This window comes from Sycon ciliatum, chromosome 4 (assembly GCF_964019385.1).
Source record: "Sycon ciliatum chromosome 4, ocSycCili1.1, whole genome shotgun sequence".
Taxonomy (NCBI): Eukaryota; Metazoa; Porifera; class Calcarea; order Leucosolenida; family Sycettidae; genus Sycon; species Sycon ciliatum.
The window spans coordinates 20,716,413-20,743,244 of NC_088646.1; the positions used below are offsets into that span (position 1 = coordinate 20,716,413).

General features: G+C 46.5%; 6 protein-coding genes across 7 annotated transcripts; 3 read left to right on the forward strand and 3 right to left on the reverse strand.

Annotated features, from left to right (window-relative positions):
* Window positions 1-360: 360 nt before the first annotated feature.
* On the reverse strand, window positions 361-5,246 carry LOC135814948 (ribosomal L1 domain-containing protein 1-like). Its single transcript, XM_065328150.1, has 6 exons — window positions 5,056-5,246; window positions 4,787-4,932; window positions 3,188-3,305; window positions 2,465-2,613; window positions 1,379-1,477; window positions 361-957 (listed from the first exon to the last, which is right to left on the reverse strand). Exons 1-6 carry the CDS (start codon window positions 5,086-5,088, stop codon window positions 768-770), a joined length of 735 nt encoding a protein of 244 aa, XP_065184222.1. The 5' UTR covers window positions 5,089-5,246; the 3' UTR covers window positions 361-767.
* A 237-nt stretch (window positions 5,247-5,483) lies between these two features.
* LOC135814947 (mitochondrial import inner membrane translocase subunit Tim21-like) lies at window positions 5,484-9,803 on the forward strand. The gene is made up of 6 exons (XM_065328149.1): window positions 5,484-5,829; window positions 6,960-7,022; window positions 7,640-7,737; window positions 8,047-8,126; window positions 8,386-8,491; window positions 9,068-9,803. Exons 1-6 carry the CDS (start codon window positions 5,553-5,555, stop codon window positions 9,215-9,217), a joined length of 774 nt encoding a protein of 257 aa, XP_065184221.1. The 5' UTR covers window positions 5,484-5,552; the 3' UTR covers window positions 9,218-9,803.
* On the reverse strand, window positions 9,484-15,129 carry LOC135814946 (proteasome subunit alpha type-1-like). Its single transcript, XM_065328148.1, has 11 exons — window positions 15,002-15,129; window positions 14,889-14,933; window positions 13,803-13,904; window positions 13,535-13,638; window positions 12,973-13,061; window positions 12,712-12,782; window positions 12,239-12,322; window positions 11,663-11,708; window positions 11,320-11,399; window positions 10,769-10,915; window positions 9,484-9,894 (listed from the first exon to the last, which is right to left on the reverse strand). Exons 1-11 carry the CDS (start codon window positions 15,002-15,004, stop codon window positions 9,859-9,861), a joined length of 807 nt encoding a protein of 268 aa, XP_065184220.1. The 5' UTR covers window positions 15,005-15,129; the 3' UTR covers window positions 9,484-9,858.
* A 105-nt stretch (window positions 15,130-15,234) lies between these two features.
* LOC135814945 (uncharacterized) lies at window positions 15,235-18,179 on the forward strand. Its single transcript, XM_065328146.1, has 2 exons — window positions 15,235-15,418; window positions 16,068-18,179. Exon 2 carries the CDS (start codon window positions 16,106-16,108, stop codon window positions 17,798-17,800), a length of 1,695 nt encoding a protein of 564 aa, XP_065184218.1. The 5' UTR covers window positions 15,235-15,418; window positions 16,068-16,105; the 3' UTR covers window positions 17,801-18,179.
* A 598-nt stretch (window positions 18,180-18,777) lies between these two features.
* Window positions 18,778-22,112, forward strand: LOC135814950 (phosphopantothenoylcysteine decarboxylase-like). 2 transcript variants are annotated; one of them, XM_065328152.1, is made up of 3 exons: window positions 18,778-18,972; window positions 20,714-20,793; window positions 21,133-22,112. In XM_065328152.1, the coding sequence occupies exon 3, from the start codon at window positions 21,156-21,158 to the stop codon at window positions 21,759-21,761; it is 606 nt and encodes a 201-aa protein (XP_065184224.1). In that variant the 5' UTR covers window positions 18,778-18,972; window positions 20,714-20,793; window positions 21,133-21,155; the 3' UTR covers window positions 21,762-22,112. The 2 variants fall into 2 exon arrangements, with proteins under 2 accessions (XP_065184224.1, XP_065184225.1); XM_065328153.1 differs by having other exon boundaries at window positions 18,778-18,948.
* A 110-nt stretch (window positions 22,113-22,222) lies between these two features.
* Window positions 22,223-26,779, reverse strand: LOC135814949 (zinc transporter 7-like). The gene is made up of 10 exons (XM_065328151.1): window positions 26,492-26,779; window positions 26,309-26,410; window positions 25,566-25,679; window positions 25,264-25,351; window positions 24,876-25,008; window positions 24,361-24,513; window positions 23,745-23,802; window positions 23,179-23,328; window positions 22,731-22,824; window positions 22,223-22,499 (listed from the first exon to the last, which is right to left on the reverse strand). Exons 1-10 carry the CDS (start codon window positions 26,581-26,583, stop codon window positions 22,455-22,457), a joined length of 1,029 nt encoding a protein of 342 aa, XP_065184223.1. The 5' UTR covers window positions 26,584-26,779; the 3' UTR covers window positions 22,223-22,454.
* Window positions 26,780-26,832: the final 53 nt, after the last annotated feature.

Consider the following 26,832-nt stretch of genomic DNA (forward strand, 5'->3'; position numbering starts at 1 on the left):
TAAGTAGTGTTAAGTCACATTCGAATCATGCACTGTCATTTGTGCGATGACCCTGATGCATTGGCCAAAGTCCAAAGTGACTACTCGCACCTGAAGACCAATGTAGAATGGGCTATGTTCCCGACTTGCAAATAAGTTATACCACAAGTACAGTGTAGCTCCAAAACGGAGCAAGAGCAGGCTGCATGGCAACCAGCAGAGTCCCACAAGCCCCCCAAAGGGGACTGCTGAAAAACAGTATGCTACACACTTCAGGCAGCTATTGGTACGTCTAGACCCAGAATTCTCCCGTGACTGTTCCCAGCAAGAGCAATTTGAAAATGACCAACACATTCCCAGCAATCACAATGCTCGAACATGTTCAAGGCACCGACCGATTGGCCGCGCAGTTCAAATTCAAATCTTTAAAACGGGACAGCCCTACAGGCGAGCAACAAAGAGATGAAACTGAATACGGAACTCAGAACGTTACGCAGATATACAGAGACGCAAACATACACACTGCTATGTACATCGGCCCTAACCAGCCACGCTGCCCCAGAGAACGGGGGAGGCCACCGATTAGGAAAGGAGAGAATACACACCGTACTATACACTTACTATGACGTTACATTTCTACTATGTACAGATAACCTATCAAAGGCGGTAGATTAACACACACACACACACACACATACACACACACATACACACACACATACACACACACACACGCATACTGATAATCTGACCAGAACTAAAGCAATCATCTCTCTCAGCAGCACGCGTTACACCTTCTTCGGCGCAGTCGGCTTGGCAATGAACAGCGGCAGGGCCGTGCTATCTACAGTCTTTAGGTGAGCGCTCTGAATGTTGCGCCAGCCACGCGGTATTGCCTTGGTCAGTGCTTCTGCGACTGCCATGATGTTGCGCGACAGCATCTCCACCGTCATGCCCGTGTGACCAACTTGTAGAGCACTGCACGGGAGAGATCAGAACAGGATAGACCGGCACATTAGAAAATGACTGTGACATGACTTTGCTGTTGTAAGGGGTGGTGAACATGTACAAGAACAAAACTCCCCTTATCCAGATTGTTCTACAAACCGGCCATGTGGTATACTAATTCGACTGTATTGTGTGCTGTTTCCGGGTTGAAAAGCGTTCTGACAAAGTGTATATGTACATGTACGCAGCTTGAATGCAGTCCCAAGATACAAACCGCTTCCAATTATAGGCAGGGTCTAGTCACACACAGGCCGGGTAAGGGGACTTGTAAGTGCAAACCCAAGAACCTGCTCACATACATGTACTGTTCCTGGACATGATCACTAGTAAACAGAACTGTACTGTACAGCGTTACACATGATGCTTTCTGAAAACTGTTGATGTAACATACCTGCAAGCGCCCATGCCGAGATGAAGGTACGTGGCATCGCGTGCCTTATCAAACTCGCCCTTCAGATCCTTTTTCTTCATGTCGACTGGATGTGGCCGCCTGGCACAAGCAGAACGTTATGATGACACCACAAACAACACGAGCTACATCATAGGCAGTGACTCTCTTACACACCAAAGTGTTAGCCAAAAAGCATGCCAGGATCAGGAAAAGATACAGTAGAAACTAGGAATTCCAATTACCGTTCAGATCGGGCAAAGTGGGTGGTGGTGGGGGGGGGGGGGGGGGGGGGTAATTTCCGAGGGAGTCTAACTTGTGAAAATGACTATCCTATATTCATACTTATGGAGGGAAAATCCAGGACCGAGCAAAAGTGGTCGGAAAGCGAGGTCCCCCTGCAGTCGCATATGCACAATATTCATTCCTCCATACTACTGTACTGTAGTAATTCTACTGCTTTTAAAATGTAATACCGTAAAGTGAAGTGAATACACCCTGTCTCGCGAGAGCGCCCCACCTTAATTTTACAGCCAGTGAAAGGAAAATCGTATGCCGGAGTGCAACAAATTGTGTACGGCGTGAGAACCTCAGTGTAAAGGTCACACCCAGCATGTTCTTGTGTGGAGCTCCAACGTAAACTGAGTACGGACTGACTACACAGCATGCAATCTGTGTACAAGGTAGGTGTCTTATTACCTACAGAGAGAATACTAGTATACTACCCCGCAGCATGACCAAGAAAGGACGAGTTGGTGGGGCGCTCTCGCGGTACATTACGGTACTAGATTACAATACACGGATGTTGTCAGTTACCCCTCCGTGACAAACAGGAATGCGAACTATCTAGATACTGTAGTTTCACAAATTTTCGGTGCTTTCGATGCATCTGTTTCCTACCTAAAATTCCAAATACACAGAACAAACACTAACACACATAATCCAATAGGGAACTGCTTCTCTGTACCTAAAATTTCTGTTCACCTATTATACCTGGCGTTTTGCCCTCATACCGAAAATATATAGAGCATCGAAAATTTCTGAAACTAGAGTATACAAGTGCAAAGCCCAAAGCACAAGCAAACCTACTTCTTCTTTTCGAAGAATTTCTTCCCCAGGTAGCGTGGCAACAGGTGGTAGATGTCTGCGTCGCACAAGAAGAAGTCGTACAGTGACGAGAGCTGCCGCTTTGCTTCAAACGTCTTGTATTTCCTCCGCAGGCTGGTAAGGGTCAGGATCTGGTACACATAGTCATACACGCAACACAGAAAGCAAGACCATGATGAAAAGAATGAGCATAGCAAACAGTGATGATCAAGTTACCTGACCTCGAGCAGCAAAGCTCCCTGCACTTCTCGCGGTAAGAGCACTCGGACTTTGACGCTTCGAGCCGCTTTAAACCGCTTTAAACCTGTTTATTGCTCACTAGACCACTGATTGGTTCAGCTAGTCACTCCGAGCTCTACTGATGAGACCAAACAACACGGTCGAAACACACAGGTTTCTGAAAACAGGGCCATTCCTGCGGAAGGTTATGGTATCAGTCCACAATCCAAGGTGAGAATGAAAAGGTGAGTATTGAGAACAACATCATAAAGAGTGGAGACCTGAATCAGCAAACGTGCGTGCACTGCAAAACGTGGAGTTCTGACGTTTTCAGTCCATGTGTATATACTGAGTTACAGGATGAATGTAATAGATGAAGCTGCTACTGAAGTCAGCCCACATATTCCACAAAAAATAGTCCACACCTCTACTTGTACAGCAATTGCAAATCGACAACCAAGCAACACAGACTGCTGTAACACCTACCTTGGAAATTCCTTCTACATTTTTGGAGGCTAGGAGGGCACGAGTGGCTTCCTTGTCATCCTTGATAAAAAGACAAATTTCCGTCTCGCCAGGTGAATGCAGTGAATGCTTCAGTGGTCTACAATGTAGGAGAACGAATGGGCACAAACAGAAGCAATTAAATCACAACATGTCTACTGCAATGTAAAGATGTCTCCTGCAATCACCAGCTTCACCAAATGTTCATCAACTTGAAACCAGCAAGGTTATGCGTGGGACTTTTTTTAATTAGTTACATGTATTGCGAATAGTTCGGTATGCTACCGTTTGAGTAACAGTTATGCACTAACTTTCCGAGTGTGCGAAAATGGATGATTTCAAGGTCGTGCCACGTGCAGTCAAATATAATGTTCTACAGCATACGCAGTTGTGATCGGTTAGGCAACCGACTAACGAGCTACATTGCAGTTGTCAGGCAAAATGCTCTAGTTTCAACCCCTAGTTGTGTGCAGAAAAAGCTGTTCGGACCATACATGTGGATCTGATAGGGTACTTGTGATGGTTGCTATACCCCTTGGCAGGACTAAATGTCTGCTACACGGACCATTACACTCAGCCATACCAAACCGAGTACAGTAAAACCTGTCAAGGCGACCACCTGCCCCAAAAGACCACTGCTACCAGGACCAAGGGATGCTATTTCAAGTCAAATGACCCTGGATAAGGAAACCATCTGGCAATGGAGACCACATTTTGATTGTCCCTTGAGTGGTCGTCCTAGACAGGTTTCACTGGACTAGAAACACAAGCGGATACTAGTACAGTACAGGATAGATTGGGAAACATTGCAGTTTCCAGATCAGTTTCCAGATTCGGCATGCAGCATGTTCTCCAAGGATGTCACCTCGGGCAAAGGGGGCTTGATCCCATGAGCAGCAGTTAAAAATTGGGTACCTGGAATTCGACTTGATCATTCACTTGTTTATTTTTCGTGGCTCATGGAGATGACCAGAACCCCCGCTGGCTAAGCAACATCACCCATGCCCCATTCAAGCAGAGAGAGAGAGAGAGAGAGAGAGAGAGAGAGAGAGAGAGAGAGAGAGAGAGAGAGAGAGAGAGAGAGAGAGAGAGAGAGACACACACACACACACGAGGGGGGGGGGGGGGAGAGGAGTGTGTTTGATCTGTGGGATTCTTGTTCCACTCGGATAGTACCGAGCCTCCCAAAACATACGTACATATATTTATTGGTGACCTTCATGGGTACACTATCATGGGGGTTTCTAGTCTAGAATCTGGGGGTTTCTAGTCTACACTCAGGTACAACACGTAGTAGATCATACAGCAGGCACAAGGTACAACCAAGTCTTCTTTGCCGATACTGGGTGAAAAGAAGACTTGTTTGTGCATTAGCTGTGCCCTTCTTGCATTGCTAGCTTTGTCGACTGGACATTCAGCACTCTATGCAGCTTCAGGATATATAAACTCATAAACTCTTTACGAAAGGCCTAGTCGAAACTACATGGCTTCTGTGCTCTGTGTGCTGATTTGCTTCCCTCCAAACAAGAATCTATTCATCAACTCCATAAACTCATGTAGTATATCATAGGTATAACTTACATTCTTTTCGGTTTGTGACGCACTGGTGTAGAAATTTTCTTCACTGTAATTATAAGTGAGCAGGTGTCCACATCTCCAAGCAGTGACTGCTCCTTGCCTTTCTTCTTCTTCGTGTACTCAAGAAGGGCAGTAGCTGCCTGCTCGGCCTACACAGTGCATATATAACCATCCATGTTACCGAAGGGTAAATGTGACAATAGCGAGTCTTCCAAATAATGTCAGTGTGAAACAATAACAAAACAACTCAAGTACACAAAAAATTGTCCCACCTGATTCCGAACAAGTAAGCAGTCCTTTCCCATCCTGAAACCAGCTCAGCAACCTCTAAGGAGTGTAGAATGACCTTCACCAGGAATCTAATCGTGGCGCGTTGCAAAGAAAGTGTTCCGTCGAGACAAACGAGTCAATTCCAAAGTCTTTCCAAACTCTCTTCACGACACTGATTCGATGATGATCGATTTCTCTTGGCTGCATGCATGCAGCGTGTTTTTTGCGGGGACACTTCGCCGAATACCAGTAAGAAGAGTATTCCTTACGTAATGGCCGCTATCTTGCAAGGGTCTGACGTCGACATTATGACTTTGCTGCCTGGCAACGACACGTTTATCATCGCGTGCCCTGCAGCGCAGCGCAGATATCCTTGACTTGAGAAAGAAAAAAAAGGAGATATCACAGACATTAATTAATTATTTAGACATAGTCATTATTTTAATTTATCGTCAGGCAATATTTTGTGTTTCTATTTTGTATGAAATGAGAGAGTGATATGGCGGGGCTACTGACTCAACGACTGTGCTCGTCGTTGTCGCGCCTGCAACCTTGCTTCGTGCCCAATGGCGCACTCGCGGAACGCACGTCGCGTCGTGTTCTAAAGTCATTGCCTCCAGCCCAATGTCGTTACCTGGCCATCACAGCAGAGTGTCGTCAAAAGTTAGATACATCAAAGCCAGGGGCACAAAGAAGTGAGAAAAGCAAAGGTGCTATTGAGCAAATTCTTGAATCAGAGGCAAGCCGCAAATCACAGCTCACAACAGCTGAGAAAGGTAGGTGCCAATGCCACTATACTGGGGGAAATATTCCTGGATTTTTCCGTACCGTAGTGACGCGCATATAAGCGCATGTGCCTATACCCGGGCATAAGCGCACCCTCACAAATAAGCGCATGGGCTTATAAGTGAACCTAAATGCAATTCCATCCGCGACACACAGACACCACAATAAACACCAGGTTCACATAGTTCAATGTGCATTATGCAAGGTATCGGTACGCTTGCAACTCAAGCGCATGTGCCTATGTGTGAGACAAACCGACCCGCAAAAAATAGCAAAATAACGCAAAAACTCACTCGTAAGCGCATGTGCATGTGCCTTTATGTGCGTCATGACAGTAAAACGTGCAGTACAAATACAGCATCAATTCTGTCATGGCATTCATGAAACGGCAACAACAGATTCATAACGCGATGATGTAAAATCACGTATACAGTAAAGGGTCTGTAGAAGCTAGGGAGAGTTGAATGGCCTTGGTCCGGGAAGACTGCGGTGCATCGCTCGTCAGACGTTCCCGGTGTCTCGCACATTGCAGCGCATTCCTGTGGCGACACAACCGTCTACGAAGCCCAACCAGAGATCCACACACAATTTGAATGCAAGATGATTTGGAGTCTGTTCTATTGGTGAACGGTGTATTGCAACCTCTTCGGACCAAGACCATTCGGCTCAGTGTCCACAAGACTGAGCTCTGGAATACTATTATTGCGTCCGAGGAATGCTGCACGTGCATACACGTAGTCTCCAGGAGGTTTTCAAGTGCACTGCATGCATGGGTACATGAGTACGTGAGCTGATAAGGCAGGCATGCATGTAGTGAGTGTACACAAATTGCTGGCCTTGGGATAGAATTGCTCAACATACAGGTACGGCATGTATGAAAATGTCAGAATGTGTAGATTTCTCAGCACTGGGTGAAGTGGTGGTGGTCTGAAGAGGCTGCTTCGATGCACTGTGACCCAGCCGAGTGGGCTCCGAAATCAACTTTCTGCATGGCTTACTGATTGGGCCCGAGTATGTCATGACAGGAATGCAACACAGGGCACGTACATATATGCAGAATGTGTGTTGTGTGTGTGTGTGTGTGCGCGCGCACGCGTGTGTGTGTGTATTGTTTCTGCAGTGGTGGAAGCTGGCAAGGATGCAGGCTACTCTATGGTTGCCATGTTCGGCTTGGGAATGGTCTGTAAGTACATGGATATCTGCACCCTGGTGCCATCCATCTGTTTGATTTATATTTTCCATATCCGTGGCTGGCCATCCTCCCTCACATTGGCAAATTTCAACTGAAGAGATTCTGCTTCCCTGAAGTGCCCCCCCCCCCCCCCCTCAGGTACAGTGGCGCCCTCACTTGGCTGCAGTGAGTCGAGCGCTGTACCCGACGATGACTCCGTGTTGTGCTGGTCACCACTGTAGCTGTAGAAATGCCAGTGGCTCGTGACCAAAGGGTGCCCGGATTATTCGGTTCTCAGAGCGCACCTATGCTTATGTATGCAGTCGATAGTTCTTGAAATATTGTTTTTACTGTTTTCCTTCCACCTTTATGTTGGTAATCAGCCGCTTTTCCATGCCAGTGGAAGTGGAAGTAGATGTGCTCAGGTCTGGGCAGTTTGTTGTGTATCTTGGTAGTATGTTCACTGATGGCATTATTCTGCTTGCCCGAATAGTGCAATGTCAGGCTTTCTTCTGCAGTACTAGACGTGAAAACCTTCGTCTTCACGCTGACAGCCGCATTGTGCTGCATACCTGCTGCAAGTCGATCTGCTTTGGAATGCTTCCTTTTGTTTGTCCTTTTCCTGACAGGTGTTGCAGGAGGTTTTCTCATCTACAATGAGTTCAGTGGCAGCCAGCCATCAGTCATATTTCGCCGTTCGCTTCGCATTGTCCGTAAAGACAAGCAGGTGTGTGTGTGGGTGGATGTATGGGTGTATGTGGTTTTGGGTGTGTAAACGTATGTAGGTGTGGGTGTGTATATCTGTGTGTGTGTGTGTGTGTGCGCGCGCTCTCGTGTGGGTGTGTCTAGAATCTAGATGCAGTACAACACTGCGGTGTCCAGCGTAATTACCTTGTCAACTGCAGTAAGAGACTGGTAACCATATCTCAAAGACACCATGCTCTACTTCATGTTCATTTTTTTACCCCCATTGTGTCTTCATTGCTCTGTTGTTCACTAACCTAACCACCTTTGCATCTCCTTTTCTTTGCCGTAGGTCCAGAGTTTAGTTGGATCTCCATTCAAAGCATTCGGATTCTCGAATACAATCAGCAGAGGCTATCGGCACCAGGTTTAGTGAGTTGCAAATCTCCGTGATCGACGAATGACTGTGCCTGCGTGTATGAATGGTGATGTGAGTCGCTGCCTGTGTGAACATGGCAATGCACTTGCGTGCAGGCAGGCATATTCCCCCATCAAGTTGAACTGTTTGCTAGGATAAACACTGGCTGATCATGTAGTACACAGACTCATCGTGTGGTCCTGTAGCTGTATTCTGTGCTGACTTTCCTCTGTTGGATGTCCACGATTGTTTTCTGCTGTTGACAATATGCAGTAGCGTGGACTACCTGTTGGGAGCATTTGAAGATCTGCATCGACAGGTCAAGTACAATATCAAAGGCAAGCATCGCCAAGCAGTCGTGACTGTCGACATGAAGGAGGTAAGTCTGACACAAGCAGGAATCAGTTCATCTCCATCTGATTGTCTGGTTAGCACTTGTGCCTGTGCCTTCTGTAGCACATCACTAGTATCAAGAGTACATAACTCTCCAAAGTGTGCAACTATAAACCTCTGTCACGACTGGTTTTCAGAATTTCACCATTTTCATAGTGTAATCGACTGGACGGTATACGAAACCCGCATTGCGCCCGCACTCAACCTCACACCTCAAACTCTGGTATAGGACTGATTTCATCGTTAATAAACTATGACCCTGAAGAGCGAGTCATGACAACCACTCAATGACTGTTTCACGCTCTGGGCAATTATGTACTCTTGCTGGTAGAGCAGGAACCCTCCAATGTGGACATACCAGGGACCAGACACACTTCTCCTGTATTGGGACAGGTCCCGATTGCTGCAGAATTCAAGGTAATGTTCATAGAAAGCGGTTGGGACCAATATGCACTTCTGAAATCTTATGTCAGTCCCAATTTCACATTCCGCAGCTGTACGTGATTTTTGGATGATTGCTAAACCAATGTCATTCTGTTGCTGTTGTTGATTTTTTGATCAGACTAAAAAGGGCAGTGGCAAGTTTGACTATTATAGTATCGTAGTTGAGGCAACCGGCTCACCACCTATCATGATCCTGGACAATCGCTACAGTGACATCTCCTTGGCTTCTTACAAGGACCTTGATGGTCCACCCAGTCCTAGCACTTGAAGAGTGGTCTGTACGGTCTTGCGACATTCAATCACTGTGCATAGCTTGCAACGTGGACACAATTCCCTTACCCTCCCCCCCCCCCCCCCTACCATGCCTGAACTGAGACTCTTTTTGTGTGTGCATATTGCTATCTGTTCTTCACAGATGCTTGCTTTGTACATACCCGCTGTTGTATATTTTTCTCTTTTTTCATACTGTAGCTTTTCTGCCATTCTCCCACTGCGAACAGAGCTTTCTCACAAAATGTTTACACACGTACAGTATGACGAAGCATGACGCAGAGCAGCAGCTTCTCAGAAATTTCTATAATAGCACAGCCATCGGACCGGGGCTGCTGGCAGCACACTGTTCTAACTCAATCCATGCATACAATATTATGTACATAACAGAATTAGATACGTTTTTTTAAATGACTGTAAAGATCAGAATGAAACGAGAGAAGAAGAAAAAACGAAACATAAAATGGTCTTCTGGGATGCTGGTGCAGGGGATGGTGTATGTTACATGCGGGCGGCTGTAAAAAACGCTACAACTATAATGGCCGGAGCGAAATAAAACTATGGCAGATAGTTTGCAATGTGAATTCATATGCGGCGGGAAGAAAAAAAAACATGACCCTAACGTGAGATTGCCAATCATCATGACTCCATTGCCTCTTCAGGTGCGCCAGCGCCCTGTGTGCATATGACAGCAAAGAACACATACGCAGATAAGTTGCTGGAAAGTGACCAATGACTTCACAGCAACCTGCCATGGCTGGCTAACGCCCCCTTCCTTAAAACATTGGCTGTTACCATGGGACGGGGAATGAAATAAAATTTAAAAAAACCTGTCTTGGTAATCCGGGCTCAGGGTCAACAGGCCTTCGTAATCCCTCAACTACACCACCACAATCCTCATTTAGGGCACTGCACCAAGGGTGAAATTGTGCAGATCAAGTACTTCAATGTATTTTTCAAGTCTTGAAATTGGCAAGGAACACAGGTTCGCTCTGCTAGCTTGATACAGCTATCATAACTCCACCGATATGTCAGACTTTCACGCACTGTTTAGTGTTTACAGGAGGCACCACGTGCATAACATACAGTCTGTATATACCTCATGTAGGCTATATCCAGCTTCGCACCACCGAGTACCTCACTAACAGCCAAGACACAAAGCCAGTAACCACTGGGGCATGGAAAGATGCTGTTCATTTTATGTATATGTTGTAGTCTACAACAGTTACTGAAGATGAGCGCATGTACTACAGATGTGGTAAATAAAATCCCAACCGATGTATACTTGCCGCGCCAAAGGCCACCCGGGCCTGGATGCTGTAAGCTCTTTTTCTTGTGGTCACCAAATTAGGCTCTCGCTACTGAAAGTGTACATCAGTTTCGATTTTACTTGCCTCAACTGTAGTTCCAGATTGTTTCGCTGAGCACCAGTCAAAGGTGGACTTCGCAATCAACAGTCAAGAGTTGTGCCTTGAAACGGAGGTGCTTCAAGCTGTCCACGAGGAACCATACGAGTATAATCCCTATCCAACAAGCTGTACTAACTCACCTCTGCTGCTGGAGCGTCAGCGGCGGCGGCGGGCGCAGCTGCAGCGGTGGGACCAGTCTCATCAATACTATCAAGGTATGGCTTGACTGACTCATTGGCGTAGATGGTGAAGGGAACGTCTTTGCCAACAATGGCTACAGAGCAGTTCTGCACAGACAAGTTGCAACACATCCCAAAGTCATTGCAAAGTATACTTTTGATTTCGAACGTCTATGGAAGGGCATGGTGGAAGCCTGCTAATATGCTCTGTTGACACTTATGCATGAAAAGCAGGGAACATGCAATGCATGCACATCGTTGACGTTCACAATCCACTTACAGACTCCTTCCTGTTGGATCTCTCTGGCCTGCTGGTGGTGGGTGGGAAAACACTCACCCATACACCTTCTTACTCCTCACAGTGTAATGTTTTAATCACGCCCTCAAACAGAACCAAAACTACTTAGAGCCCCTGGCATAATCTCCAATCACCAACACCCCCTCAGGCCTCACACACACGCACGCCCCCCCCCCCCCCCCCCCCCATCCACACACACACATAAGCGACATACCAGTGTGCTGAGTTCTGCTTCGTTTCGCAGACAATCACGCAGAGCACGGAGGCCGTGGCGAATGAGCTGGTCGGGCTCACCTGCAAACACAGCACAGCACACAGCCACCAAACAAGTAGAGAGAAAACCGAATAAGTTGACATAGAAGAAGAAAAAAGCCCAGAAAGTGATGAGGCCGGTCACAGTGCTTTCAAAATTAACAAGGCAGAAATAAACCATCAAGGTAACAAGTCATTCTGATGCCAAACCTCCCATCTTCCCAGTGCATATTCATTTGGCTAAACATTAGTGACAATCGTGGGTATGCATAGGAAACTTGCCCAATGCTCATGAATGAACTTACAATCTGGGAAGGTCTTGAAGTGCTTCTCCAGGTAAGTACGAGCAGACTGAAAGAAAAGGAGACAGGAAAACCAAAAAAAGTGAAAACATTTAAAGATACAAGTTCATACAATTATAATCAACTTGTTGATACTTGAAGTGGCTATGTTCCAGTTGAATACATGGCCATTGGCCACTACCCTGCAAGATAAATTAGACAGTAAACGTACTTTGATTACCTCTCTTGAACAAACAAATAGTTAGCCATAAATTGAGATCAGAAACAACTTATCCGAACTCAGCATTGTCTTGGACATGCATACAACATATGGCACTCCTTTTTCTTTTTTCGTCTTGCTCACACACGCTACCGTGCAAGCTATGAGAAACTCAACGCGCACAGAACATGCTGGGCGTTGTTGGGCAGTCAAAGGACTCATGCCGTTTCCGTGTTGAACAGCAGATAATTAGCAAATCTAGCGCAATAGGGGCACTGCACACAAACATACCGTCACCACTCTTTAACATGATGGTAACTTTATACGAGTACTTGGACTAAAGTTCAGCATTCAACCCTGCCACCATCACCACCACTTACCTGTGAACGAGCTCCAATAGCCATGGCCTTGCACTCATAGTAATTAGCTGAGGGACATGTCTGGAAGATATGAGGGCCGTCTCTCTGCAAGTACCCAGCAAACACATAGCAGAAAAATCAATCAGAGTCAGCTCGGTCAGGTAGTGAGCCAGTAATGTTTCGACCATAGTATCGACATGTCCCCGATGTACTGGACTGACGCTCACAGCTTCGTAGATGCAGAGTAGAGTGAAGGAATGAGGAATTAGCACGGCCGAGTGGTGTACAGGAAACACGAGAGGGAAGGGTTTGTCGAGTAAGTAGAACACAATACAATACACAAGGAAGCTGGCATAAGGCACACATGTACCATTCAAACTAATGACATCACCTAGAACAAATGATCTCTTGGAAAAGCAAACACACAGCAGACACACATGCTTTGGCATTGGTTGAAAAACTTGCCAAAGCACAATATAAGCAGTCAAACTCACATCGTAACCGGCGACCAGTATTCCAACACCATAGGGCCTGCTACCGTACATCTGGGTAGGCTTCTGCAGTTCTGAATACGTCAAGTTAAGGGAGCCACAATAATACTGATACATGTACATGTACATGGCCGGCAACAATGATCATACGAAAAGAAAGAAACCTAGATCTGTTCTGACCTGTGACACACGGCATCCAAAATATGTTCATAAAAAAAGTACAGGCATTACATTGAATTCATAACCTGTAAAAAAGGAGGATACTTTGCCCAACGGTGTTGACCAAATAACCAATGGGAACTGGCTCCGAGAGAGACCACCGGAAGTTTAGACTTTCAGTACGCATGAATTTCCTACACGGGAATAAATCGCACGCCACATGTGTACACACATTCATGCCCACGCACAGACGCAACAAAAAGAAGACGCATTATCAGTGCCAACCCTTTCGAATCCTTTGAGATCCAGAAGAAAGTTTGATAACTTTATCGACCTTAGTGAACAACACACTTTCGCTCGTACCTCAGCCAAGAATTTCAAAGAGACTTTTTTGAAGGGAAATTCAACATGATAGTTCTCGTCATAGTGTTGACCCTTTTTACGAAAACGGCGAAGGAGCACAAGAGATAATATCTCTTGTGCTCCTTCGCCGTTTTCGTAAAAGGTGCTATAATAATATTATAGCACCAGTGTACAGTAGCATCCATAATCAATGCATCATAGATCGATCTATCGGGTTCCAAGGGGTCTAAGATAACAGGTTGACAAGCTAAGCTCAATAAGAATAGGCAACATAACGGTTTTCCCCAAGTAAAAAAAAACTTACCCGAGAAGTCGTGCATCAGACATCAAGCCGGAGTAGGAAATACCAACATGATCATCGATGCGACGGAATTTCTGCAGATGCGATGCCAACTCTGAGGAGGAGCGCTGGACACAGTTATTGCACAGCGAAGAAAGAAAATATGACCATTGGAGTGCGATACATCCAGACTACAACTGAGAACATCTCAGCACCTGTTTACCTTCTCTCCCCCCCCCCCCCCTCTCTCTCTCTCTCTCTCTCTCTCTCTCCCTCTCTCCTTGACACTCACCGTTAAGCTGACGAGAACAGCATGCGTCTCGGAGCGAAGCCCAATAGTTGCTGGGCCCTGTTTAACGGCCTCCATGGCGTAGTCCACTTGGAACAGGCGTCCCTAAAACAAGAAGAAAACCCGAGTGGAGACGTCAATGGAGTGCTGTGCAAACCTCTAAGGACCACCTGCCACTAAAGATCGCTTTCTCTGACCCCAAGGCGTGGTCGTTGGTCACCAGGTTTACTGTACAGTCATGCAGATAAATGAGTACAGGTACTCTTGGCACTAGCATGTGCAGTAGCAGCGTTCGCCCCAAAACACACCCATCTGCAGTAGTATCCCTGGTGCCATGACTAGCACTTTCACTCACACACCACACTACTGTACACATGTCGTATCGGGATATGCAGCTCACAGTTCCCCTGACTACGGCGGCAGCTTGACATGCTAGGTGAACAGTCATGTTGCCCTCATGTGCGCAACTATATTGGTCGATAGCCTGATTGTGCTATCGCGGCATGACAAATGTCGTTGCCATGGGATCGGTGTTGCATATCAATATGTCTGGTACGACACACTTTGGTGCTGTGAGCAGGATTCAAGTTCTGTTCACTTTATGCGTGCGATTGCTTACAGTTGGCCCCCAATGCGAAGCAGCACAACAGGAACGTCAAGAAAGGGCGGTTTATTGGTCAGCCCAACTTGACGAAGAAATGGAGACACTGGAAAAGAAATTGCTCTTTTAATTTTTCGGTAACAACAAAACTGACGGATGGGTTGTGTAACTGAAATTGTGTATTCATTTATTGTTCGACTAATTCTAGTCATGGCCGGGTTTGGATGGAACTTTGATTGCAGAAAGGAACTATTCCTAAATGAATTTAGTACATCTGCATAATTTCACAGCCTCACCAAGCTCACCAAGCTGCAACATGTTAGCCAAATAAATTGTCATTAACTTCTGTAGGTGTGTGGCGTGACGAGCATTTTCCTCTCAACAAGCAGCACCTCTTCGAATGGATTTTAAATGCATGCACCAGAGGTTGCTACTGCATACAGATATAGGATGGGAGAAGGTAGTTTCCAGATGTTGAGTCAACTGACCTGAGGACTCCATGTCGTTACGTCTCCGTCGTATGAATTCCGATTCTACGAACAGAGACAGAAGACTATCACCAGGCATCCAAAGGAGGAACATTTCTATTACTCTAGCCTACCATATTTCCGTTTCGGTTCCTCTGTTGTCCTCCCACCGACTGAAGGATTCAGCACACAACTTCACAAGCAAAATATGACTTGTTTGAGGAATTATTCACAAATCAAACGATCGAATTTTCTCGGCGTTGACAAAAACGAACATTTCCCTCATTTTTCACCCATTACGTCATTGGGCGGATATTTCGAAGTGTTGAGATGAGCCTGGATTTTTGGACTTCTTCACACTCACACAACTAAACAGTTTATCTACTCTTGCTCACAGTTCATGAAGACTCTTTTGAAGAGTGCCTGTTCATGTATTTATTTATTTATTTATTTAGAGAGGGAGTTTCAAGACTGTGATCACCTTTGAGCTGTTGAGGAAAATCAATAGAACTGTGACAGCATTATCGGGAGCACCCTCAAGCTGTTGAATGGTGAGACTTTGTACTTTTGAAATGCAATTCTTTTTCTAACTGTTTTTTCTTCTTCTGGTAATTGGCCCATTGACACGTGCCATAGGGTGATACAGTCAGTATAAAGGTTGGTAGAGAATCCAAACTGTGGTATCTCACTCAATCGTACTTTTGATATGACTGTAGAAACATAGAAAGTTACATACATGTTACCAGTACCACTTAGTGAACCAATAATTATTTTAATTGGACAAAACTCAAGTAACACGTTAGCTGTTGGAAAGATTCTCTAGCAGGTTCGAAGAGAGAGAGAGAGAGTGACGGAGACGAGACAGAGAGACAGAGACAGACAGACAGAGAGGGAGAGAGAGACTGTACTGAAGTACGTGAATTTTGCTTTCAGGAGAAATGCCTGCACACGTCCCATGACGTAATTGTTTAATACCACACGCGCACGTGCGGTAGTCCCTTTGAATGTAAACAAAATATGGAGGGGGGGGGGGGGGGGGTAGTCCCTAGGGCCCTTGTTCACCCATAATTTGTTGTGATAACTAAAACAGGTAGACTAGAATACAGGCATGCTTAGTTCGCTGACACCTGCTTGTGTGTGCGTGTGTGTGTGTGTGCGCGTGTGTGTGTGTGTGTGTGTGTGTGTTTGTTGATGGTCCAGGCAGGAAACTCACTGAGTGTAGTCCATCCAGTCTGCTGATGGCGTGGAGGGAAGGTGGCAATGAGCTGTTCAAGAAGAGAGAGTACTCGAAAGCCATCTGGGAGTATTCGAGGGCATTGGCGGATCACCCGGATGATCATCTACTTATCAGTAATCGAGCAGAGGCTTTCTTGAAACTGAAGCAGTACACGGAGGCGTACCATGATGCTCTGGATGTTACTCAGAAATGCGACACAGACGTCAAAGGATACTACCGTCTTGGGCGCGCTCTGACTGGCCTGGATCGCTTTGAAGAAGCACGTACTACCCTAGAGACGGCGTACCGCCTGGATCGAGCTAATGCTGCCGTTGTTGCCGAGCTGAGAAGTGTGCGTGCGCTCGTGCTATCCCGTCGCAAGATCAAGTGGACGCAATTGCTGAGAACGCTCCTGGGCGAAGCGAAGAGCTGCAGCAAATTGTACTCCGACCAAGATGATTACGTGGGCGATGTGGAGGTGCAACATACCTACACGGGCAAAGGGAGAGGTCTGTTCGCCACACACGACATACCTGCCGGAACTGTCGTTCTTGCTTGCAAGGCGCTTGCAATGGTCTACTCAGACGAAGGGGAGACATCGTCAGAGGTCACTGGGCCCGTGGACTACTCAGGCCGCCTTGTTGACAAGCTTCTTGATAGTTTGGTAGAGAAACTTTCTGTTAGTTGTGATTCTGGGAACCCTACTGAGCTGCAGGAAAAGATCTCATGTCTTTGCATTGGTAGTGGTCCGTCCACGCCCAGGCCCAAATCTGTGTCTGATGAGAACCGGGACTCTGAGGCTACTCGCGATTGGGTGTCACCTATTGTTCAGTACAACGCCTTTGCATCAACATCTTGGGACCCCTTGTCATCCATTGAGTTTGCAAACAGCAGCGAGGCACCAGAGCTGGAAACGGCCATCGCAGTCAATAGGCCAACCTCTATGTTTGTGTTTGGTTACGGACTATGGAACCTGCCGTCGTACGTTAATCATAATTGTCTCTTCAATGCGTTTCGTTTCACCATCGGCGATTTCTTCGTCTTAGTAAGCACGCGTGACATCTGCGCCACCGAGGAAATCACAACGTACTATGTACGTCCGGATGAGCAGGACAGGCGGCGCACGATGAAAGCCGACTATGGATTTGTGTGCAAGTGTTTGCTGTGCACTGCAGAGACCAGTCTGCCAAGAGAGGCGCATGGCTATGTTGCTGCAGCACGGGAAAAACTCGAGGCAGTATCTGAGCAGGTTGTGAAGTACGATACTGACTGTATGCCCGATTTGAAGCTATGCTTGACGTATGCTCGGCAAGCCGACGACAGGAAGTTGCTGCGGCCCAACCGTGTACTCTGCAATATCCTTACTGCTATGGTCACACTGTATGCCCATGGAAAGAGCTGGGACTTTGCTGTGGACGCTCTAAATTCGGCATACGACTCTCTTGTGGGCAAGCCGAGAAAGGAAGATGCGGATGACTTGGATGTCGCCTTCGGTGGTGGATCTGCCTCTCCCGAGCCCCTAATTGTCGAGCTAGCTATACAGATGTGCTGTGTGCTATCTCGCCAGCGTCGCTTCAACGAAGCCCGAAAATGGCTGCAGCGGGCTCGTGACATGTCGCTCCTTCTATACGCAGTCAGTGATGTCGCTGAAGCGTACTTCGGACACCACTTTCGTTTAGCCGAGCAAGGCTTGGCGGAGGGCCGTTCGAAACGTTAGCTGACAATTTCCGTGCCATCTCTACTTGTGCACCTAGAGTTGCCGTTGACTGGATTTTACGTATTTTGGATTACTGGATCTTTCTTTTCTTTCATGCTTCCTCATTAGATGTTGTGCACTGCCGGTTCAGTTTTGTTCTAATTTATTTCTTCCTGTGATGCTGGCCATCATAGAATTTGTGTTGAGTAGTCAAATCATACAATGGCATGGGATTTTGTACTTCAGAAATAGATATGAGCAAACATGAATTAGGTAATCTAAAATTTATAAGTTGTGTCGACATTACATTGATTGATTGACCTCACAGTGATTTTTTTTTTCGATGATGAAAGTCACAAGAATACATTCGGCTTCCTCCGTAGGTGTTTGTCTCAACGTATATTTGTAGATTGATGTGATCTGCAGTAGTGTGGTACTCCAGTGATTATGTTTGTATGTCTATTACACCTCAGAGCAAAGACTCACGGGTGCATGTGTGCGTGTGTTTGTGTGCCAGATATCCGTGCAGTATCTACCTCATTCGCGCATGCTCTTTACCGGACTTTTCTCAGTCATGTAACTACTGTCGTTGTTATCTACGCTTGACTCCTTTAATGGCTTTATGAAGATCAGGCTTTACGACTCCCTGACCATGACAAGCAAAACCGAATCTTTCGTCTGGCAAGAGAGGGCCAGGGAGCATGTACCCTCTGTTGAGCTCCCTAGCCGACCTGGTCTCGCATGTGAGCTCTTGACTCGAGTCTTGGCATGTCTTGCTTTTATACAAGTGTTAGATATTATCAAGAGTACATAAACCATGGTATGTACTCTTGATATTCCAATACGAGTACAAGTCGTGTTCTACAAAACAATAATGTCACGTGTACCGTATATACGTCACTAATGTGCGTACGTACGTGCATGGTGCGGTACGTGTGGTTTGAATCAGGAAGTCGTAAAATACCGTATTTTTACGACTCCCTGGTTTGAATTATTTGTTTGAATCAAGTTTGTGTTCTACTTCTATTTTTCGACAATTACATTTTGGTTGCAGATTATTTATAGTGCTCGGCCTCTTGAGTTTTGTCCTCGAAGCGGAATATCTACTATCTGAAAAATTCTGCTAGCTGCTGCCTGAGACATTTCATTTTCAAGCAGGGATTCATCAGGTGAATGTCTAGCGAACGTCTGGCGTAAGTCGCCTGCAGCGCTGCACATGTACTCTATCTGTCATGGTGTTGTAGATGCATGTATTATAAAAATTGAATGTTCATACCCGGTTTCTCTTTAGTGCACTTCCAAACAATAATCAGAACAACAAAAGTGCATGAAATCAAAGTGTGCAGCTGCATGTAGCTGGGATGGGTGCGTGTGGCTATCACTGTATCAGCCAATCACAGCAAAATCCCTGGATTGCATCATTGCAGCAAGAGTATTATAAGCTCCCAGGAAGCTTATAATTATATACTCTTGATTGTAGTGATACAGTGTATGGACGTGACATTCAAGCAGGTCTCTTGCGCAGCTTAGTCATACACACTCCGCCCCACTCGTTTGCACCACACTAGGAGTTACGCAAGGAGTTTCACCCTAACAGACGTACGGGCGCTGCACGCCTTGGCTTTCATGTGCTTTGATGATACCGGTAATAGGCAGTTCACACACCGGGATAAAGCCCAACTCGCACATGTTCTTCATTTCACGTACGGGAAATGTGTCGCAGCACTCGTCGCCGTGGAAAAAGTTAACTTGAGCTGAACTAGTTTGGTCCTCTGGACCGCAATGCATATGGCAACTGTGCACCCGTTGCCATACGCATTGCAAAGCGTTTCCCGTACGCGAAATAAAGTATGAGTTAGGCTCAATGCGTGTGCAGACAGTTTTCCACCGGTAGTTTGGAGACCTAGCAAGAGTGCATAACCCCCCAGAGTGTGCAACTCCACTATGGGTGCTGTCCCGACAGAATTTCAAGTTGACGTCATTTTGATGATGCAATGCGCACTGTACACGGATTATCAGACGAATCCGGAACCTGTGGTTGACCGAAGCCGATCGATCCTGTACAAATTATTGCAAAGAAAAACGTGTGATGCGTTGACACCCGTACACATGTTGTAAATCACTGCTGCAAGGAGCATTGCGTCATAAATAATGACGTCAACTTGAAATTCTGTCGGGACAACAGGGTATGTGGGAGTTGCACACTCTGGGGGGTTATGTACTCTTGGACCTAGTCATTGGGTCACTTGGCTAATCACAGATTGCCATACAGTACTGAGTATGTAGGTCGCCGAAGAACTGGGGGTCAGCCTCCTAGCCTAGACCGTTCTTATTTTCATGTATTACAGTCTATGCACAGTTGAGTCACCGTGTATACATTGGTATGCTGTGCGTGGTGAAATCCTAGCCTGGTCGTTCTTCGGCACTCCGTTCTTTGGCGCCCGACAGTACTGTGCTCACTTCTATATGCACTCCGAATGCCATTGGTTGAAACTTCAGTTAAAATGACTGCAGTAGAACAGTGAAACACAATCCAAGGTCAAGAAACTGTCAATCTACTTGGAAAGTATGTGGGCAGTATGTCACTATGTTTGCACGCATAAGGAACAAGAAGAAGGACGAACCTTTGTCACTACGCTGGCTTCATGATAGTCTTTCTGGGTGAAAGCGCACATTTTACCTGGTACGTAACATCCGCTGTCGCCATCAGCACCTACGGTCGACCTTGCGAATAACAATTCTCAATCGTGCATGAGGAAAGTGTCGTTATCCGCGGGTTGTCGTTATCCGTGGGGTTGAAAGTATGCAGTCGAATGATCACTAGGTCTGCAGATTGTGTTGTTATTCGCGAGTTGTTGTTATACCCGAGGTCGGTACTCGCGTGGTTGACTGTACCTTTTCTATCCGGTTTGTTGGTCACGCATTCCTGTGCAGTTGGTGACCGCAACGCTCCTCTGCCATCGCTGTCATGCCCTGCACGATATCTGAGACATGAAGTTGAACTTGGCGCACAGGTTGGTGGCTTTGCTGCATTGTATCTAGCTGTGTGGGCGTGTGCACACATGTCATACAAATCACAGTACAGTGGCACCATTTGTGCTAAGGGACTTCTGCTGGATTAGGGTGCTCGATTACAAAATCTAATTTACTGCTGCAATGTGCATGAAGAGGACATTTTTGCGACCATTTGAACCATGTGAGGCCTGGGAGTGTTTGCAAGCCACACACTAGTACTACAATCCCTGCATGTGATGGGCTTGCAGCGCTGGTCATGCCCTGCATCATGACTCACCTAATTCAAGTCTTCTCACAAAAGTTGTCAATGTGGCTCCGGTGTGTTGTTGTATATGCAGGTTTGCAAGAGCGTAACAGCAGCATGGATCATTTTCATGTCCTTCTAGCTGCCACGGGCAGCGTGGCTAGTATCAAGTTGCCGGAGATCATCCGCAAGTTGGTATCCGGCGAGACGGAAACAATCCTGGAGGTCCGAGTGGTCGTAACCAAGACCGTGTCAGAGTTCGTAAGCCACGAGGCACTGCTCGAGGCTGGCGCAGCGCAGGTCTACTGTGATGAGAACGAGTGGGCGCAGTGGCACACGGCGCACACCGTGCTGCACGTGGACCTACGGCGCTGGGCCGACGTGCTGCTGATCGCTCCGCTCGACGCCAACACCATGGCCAAGCTATCCGGAGGCCTGTGCGACAACCTGCTGACGTGCGTTGCACGTGCCTGGGACATGGCACGCCCTGTGATCTTTTGCCCAGCCATGAACACTCACATGTGGACGCACCCGCTGACCAGTAAACATGTGCAGGTTCTAACGGATGAGCTGAAGTACTTGCATGTGCCGCCAATTGCCAAGCGACTCGCATGCGGTGATGTTGGGGTAGGCGCTATGGCGTCTGTCGACACCATCGTGGAGTATACTCGTCAGCAGGTGGAGACATATGGCTCAGAGGCACGCAAACGCATTGCAGAGTAAATCTTGTTCAGTATTCCCCATCTGGCTGGGGGCATCTGGCTCTCTCTCTCTCTCTCTCCCCCTGACTGCTACTTTTACAATGCTGTCCTCTCACAGGTTGCCTTTTTATTTTTTTAATAATGACTTGATGTTGATCTAATTACCATGCTTGAAAATTACTTCAAAGTATTGTGTTCCTCTCCTGTGATGCTGGACATCCAGTTTAGAATAGTATTCGATGATTTTAACACCCGTCACATTTTTTACACTTTGAAAGTGTACGCGTATGTCACGAAAGGTTTTTTGTTTTGCTTTCATTGTCAACTTCATGTTGTGCAACTGCTGGAAAACTTAAGGACATGCACAACAACAGCTCTTGTTTGCTTGTGAGCAGGAAATACACCAGCTAACAATGACTTGACGGCAGCAGTACACAGGCATTGCTTGTTGCGCCGGATACAGCACGCTTCACCACATTCGTATGATGTCAGTTCAGCATACGGGCACGGCAGGAGGAAACATAAATAACTCACAAGGATCAATCTAGCGTATGTACAAAAACGTCTATGAAGGAACGAGTAGTACCTAATACAAAATAGCAGATCAAAGAGCAGTCGTCATCCTGATGTACAATAGTGCTAGGTCAATGATGACATTAAAACGTGGGCATAAATGGGAACTCAGAAAATAAAGTTAGGATGGCCAATGAGAATGCTACTCTGATTTGTCAACTTGAATGATAAGCTGGCGAACACCGACCTGGAAGAGAACACAAAGAGCACACGAGTGTGTTAGCTAGTCGGTACGCCGCTGACAGTCAGAATAAGACACAAACATACACGTGCACAGGAGAATTCATACCATACACAATACTGCAACACTCAAGAGCAAAGTATACCCATGCATTTGCTCCTTAAAAGGCAACTGTGTACCCATGCATTTGCTCCTTAAAAGGCAACTGCAACCTGATGACCAACTAGTGCTTCTCACCTGAGTAAAGATCGCCCTAGCCTGTTCCGTAACTCGGAACACGTCATCTACGTTGGGAACGAGAATAAGCCTCATGCTACCAATGTACACATTGCTGGTGGAGAGAAATAAGCACGCACACACGCATACACACAGCGCATTAGTACCATTTAACCACGGAAGGGCAAGCCGAGTAAACTCTTGCAAACATAAGGTGGAAACCACCTATCTACTGCCACCTCTACCCAGCTGAAAGGTTGCCTTGAATAGATACGTAGGGAAAGACCAGAAAAGGCGGTGGTTAGATACGGAAAAAATGTACTGCAGATGGACATACTACTCTCTTGGGAATATAATTCGAGGACGACCCAGCATTCAAGAGAGGAAATCATCCTTATATCTACAAGGTTATGTGGCAAATGAAATGAAGCCCCAGAGAGGCTTCAAGACGTATAAAAGAAGAGCTCACCTGCATAGAGTCCAGAAATGCGGGTCTTTAACACCGACGACTCCCTCAATTTGCTGCACACGTTGATAGCAAGTATCCAGCTGGCTATCAAGAGAGGGTGGCGCTCGCTGCATAAGAACTCCCACAGATGTCTGTAGCAATGGTATCACACTGTAAACACAGCACGAACGACAACAGAAAGAAAAATTGATGGGAATGAAGGGTGAAGAGACCAACAAAGGTCTCCTGGCGCTCAAGGTTGGTGCTCCCAGGACTAAAGAACCCACACGGCGTGTTGTCAGATGTTTAGAAACTTCACTACCACGACCTCCGCCGCCGCTAACAGCACTGTCCAGGACTTGAGCAGTTGAGGATGTTGGGTTAGCAAAACCTCTGACCGTGAGATTTAGAAAGGATGGTAAAGTTCACCTCAGACACTATCGCAAACGAAAATCACAGGTAAGAGACATAAACTGGCCCCAGTGTGGCAGTCTAACACAAATATAAAGGCTACCGTTGAAAGTTGAAACACACCACAAGAGATACGGCAGGGCTAGCAAAATACTGGAAAGAGCGCAGGGTCTTACCTTACTGCAATTAAAACGGCTATACACATGGAGCAAATAGGATCTGCCATCATCCAACCTGAACATGCATACAATCGCCGCAGCAGCAGCAACAACAGAAGCAAGGCAGCAAAATCATCATCCTACTGACAGAACTACCTGCACATCTGCTCAAGAACAATTCAACGCCTTAACTAGCACTACAGCACTCCCAAGCCAAGATAGCAAACGGGTGATTCAAACAATGGACTGTGTGTGTGGGCACGCGGGCAATAGATGCCACACGTTGCGATAACCACCTCCAGGGCCTGAAATGAAGCCGATGTCAGACTCAGGCTTTCCCACACGGTATGTCCAACCCAGACAAGTCTGCCATGCTTGCACGTGGTCACTCAACATGAAACAATTCACGGTTCACACCTCCACACTGGTCATCAGTGATTAGACTTTGGACAAACAGTACCTCAGCTACTGTACTTTGCAAGTACTAGTATGTACTATGTACTACTCAAGGTGTATTGCATCCAGTATTCACTTACGCTTAGTTACAGACTTACAGTACACATGCACGAACAGGCAGAGAGACTGACCGACACCCACAGTCAAACACAGTAGGCAGACAATGAGCTCGCCTTACCAAACTGTTGGATTAGGAAAGAAGAAATGATGACGCCTACACTTCCTAATGTGTCCGCCATGACGTGGAGCAGAACGCCTTGCAGAATCTGCTGATCGGAACCACCCTCTCCGTGACTATGTCCGTGCCCACCATGGCTGTGTCCATGCCCATCTACACACAAGAAACACAGTTAACCATATACTAGAACATGTATTTTAAAGTACTTTGAAGTAACTAGCTATGCACAGACATTGTCAAAACCAGCTACATTACAGCACAGGATTACAAACAAAAAAGATCTTCCTAATGGCATGCATCTTGACAAACATGAGGTAAACTGCCTTGAATACATATACGGGGAACAACCGCCCATTACACAGCCTGCTAAGATTTTTTATAAATATTGCTCTGGCACGAGAAATGCCTTTTCAATAGGTAAGGTATTCCTCATTCCTTATTCAGCTCAATCAAACATGGTATCGCATCACAACCAAGATTGTACACTAAGGGCTGGCTGTATATGGTTGTCCTACCTCCGCCGTGTGAGTGACCGTGCATCGCGCCACCGTGCTGGAAGGCAAAGATGCCGATCAAGTTGACGAGGAAGCCGAGGATCGACACGACCATCAGCCTGTCGTGTTTCACCTCCGGCGGCTGGAATGCACGCTGAAAGAAACGATGCAGTAGCAACCAACGCAACACGAGGTCAGCAGCAGAAAAGCAAAACCTACCGGAGAAGTGACCATCACCAATGCAACTTGAGATGATACGTATCCAGTACACCCAGCTAAGTAGTCGATACGATTCCACAGGACAGGAAAGTAAGCATGCTTTCCCACCAGGGTACATTCACCGAGATGTATAACCATGAGCGTGCCATTACGACACCCACTGCTTATCAGAGATCAGAGAATCACTGACCTCGATAGCTTCTGAGAAGATGAAGAAGGCAATGAAGAGCAGAAAGAGACCGTTGACAAAACCAGCGAGCACTTCAGCGCGGACATAGCTGTAATCAGAAAAGAGATAATTGTCAAGCAAAAAACGATCCGACGGACACGCAATAATGAATGTGCTGGAGAACTAAATCTGCACAAGAAAAAACCACAGGGTATTGTATCAAACACACATGAACAGCGCAGGCATATATCCTCGCCTCTCCTCACCAAGTCACCATCATTTCCACTACACACGCATCGCCGCGACAGTGCTGCCCCACTCACCCGTAGGAGAAGCGCTCGTTCGGCGACCAGCGCGTGATAACCGTCGCCACCAGGCCAGCGAGCAATGCCGTGCAGTCAAAGAACATGTGAAAGGAGTCGGCGATCAAACCCAGGCTGTACAGCGGCGGAGGACAGTGGAAGAAAGCAGAGTGGATGAACAAACAAATACACGTAGCATCAATCCAGCTGGCATGCGATGGCAGGACTCGCACATTGTTTTACACAGGACGTGCAATCAACCTGTGTTCTGTACGTACCGTACCATCTTGTATAAAAGCCTGCGTCATACAGAAGTCAGTTTTCACAATACAGGCCTGATATCCAAGATGGACCATCAGCACAAAAGCCTGGTTTCAGTGTTGACATACATTGAAATACCTGGTTTGAATAGAAGCCTATCTCTGACGTCGGCTTCTACAGAAATAAGCCCGCCCTTTATACGCGCCGTCACGGGCAGCACAGCAGCATTGCTTGCAGTGAATATGTATGATGTTTACGCTCGTGTCATGGAACCTGTGTCATGGAATGAGCCAGCAATGGCCCGTATGCAATGTCCATGATTTCATGCCTGGAAAGTAATTAGTTACACCTATGCACCACACTGAATTCCATGAATATACAAACATTGCATGGTTTGCAAGACTGGGTGGGCTGGGTGGAGACTTCATGAGCAACTTATAACAATCATACTCCACGACAATTCTTTGGTTCATTCCAGCACTCAGCAACACAGTGAACCACACCTGTTCGTCCATGCTCCATAAATCAGCTCCACAAAAGCAAATGTCAGGTTCAACAGCAGGAAGCAGAAGAGATTTCTCGATGCTGGCTTTGATAAGAAAGATCTGGAAGCACACATGGGCAGCCAAGCCGAATACTTCTAACATCTGACATCTAATGCATTCCGTCAGACCCATTGGTCTTACTTGACCCAATTCGTCGCCTGAGCCAAGATGCTAATGCCAGGAATGAATTTCTTTCCTTTGTTGGATGAATCATCTTTGTGGAGAGGCAGCATCGTCCACACGATGCACGGGACCTCTGCTGCACTATTTTTTAAATCTAGTGAAGGAATCAATCATCAACAGGCCAACACTACAAAGTAGAGAAGATGACCTGGCGACGTAACGTGAGACTGTGGCTGAACAATTCTCTCGGTGGTCAAAATTCAGAACTATTATTACTTCAAACAAAGCCACGCAAGGTTTGTGATCACTCAATCAAGCTCTGCATGACTCGACTTTGCAGTCCCGCGGTACTGATTTAG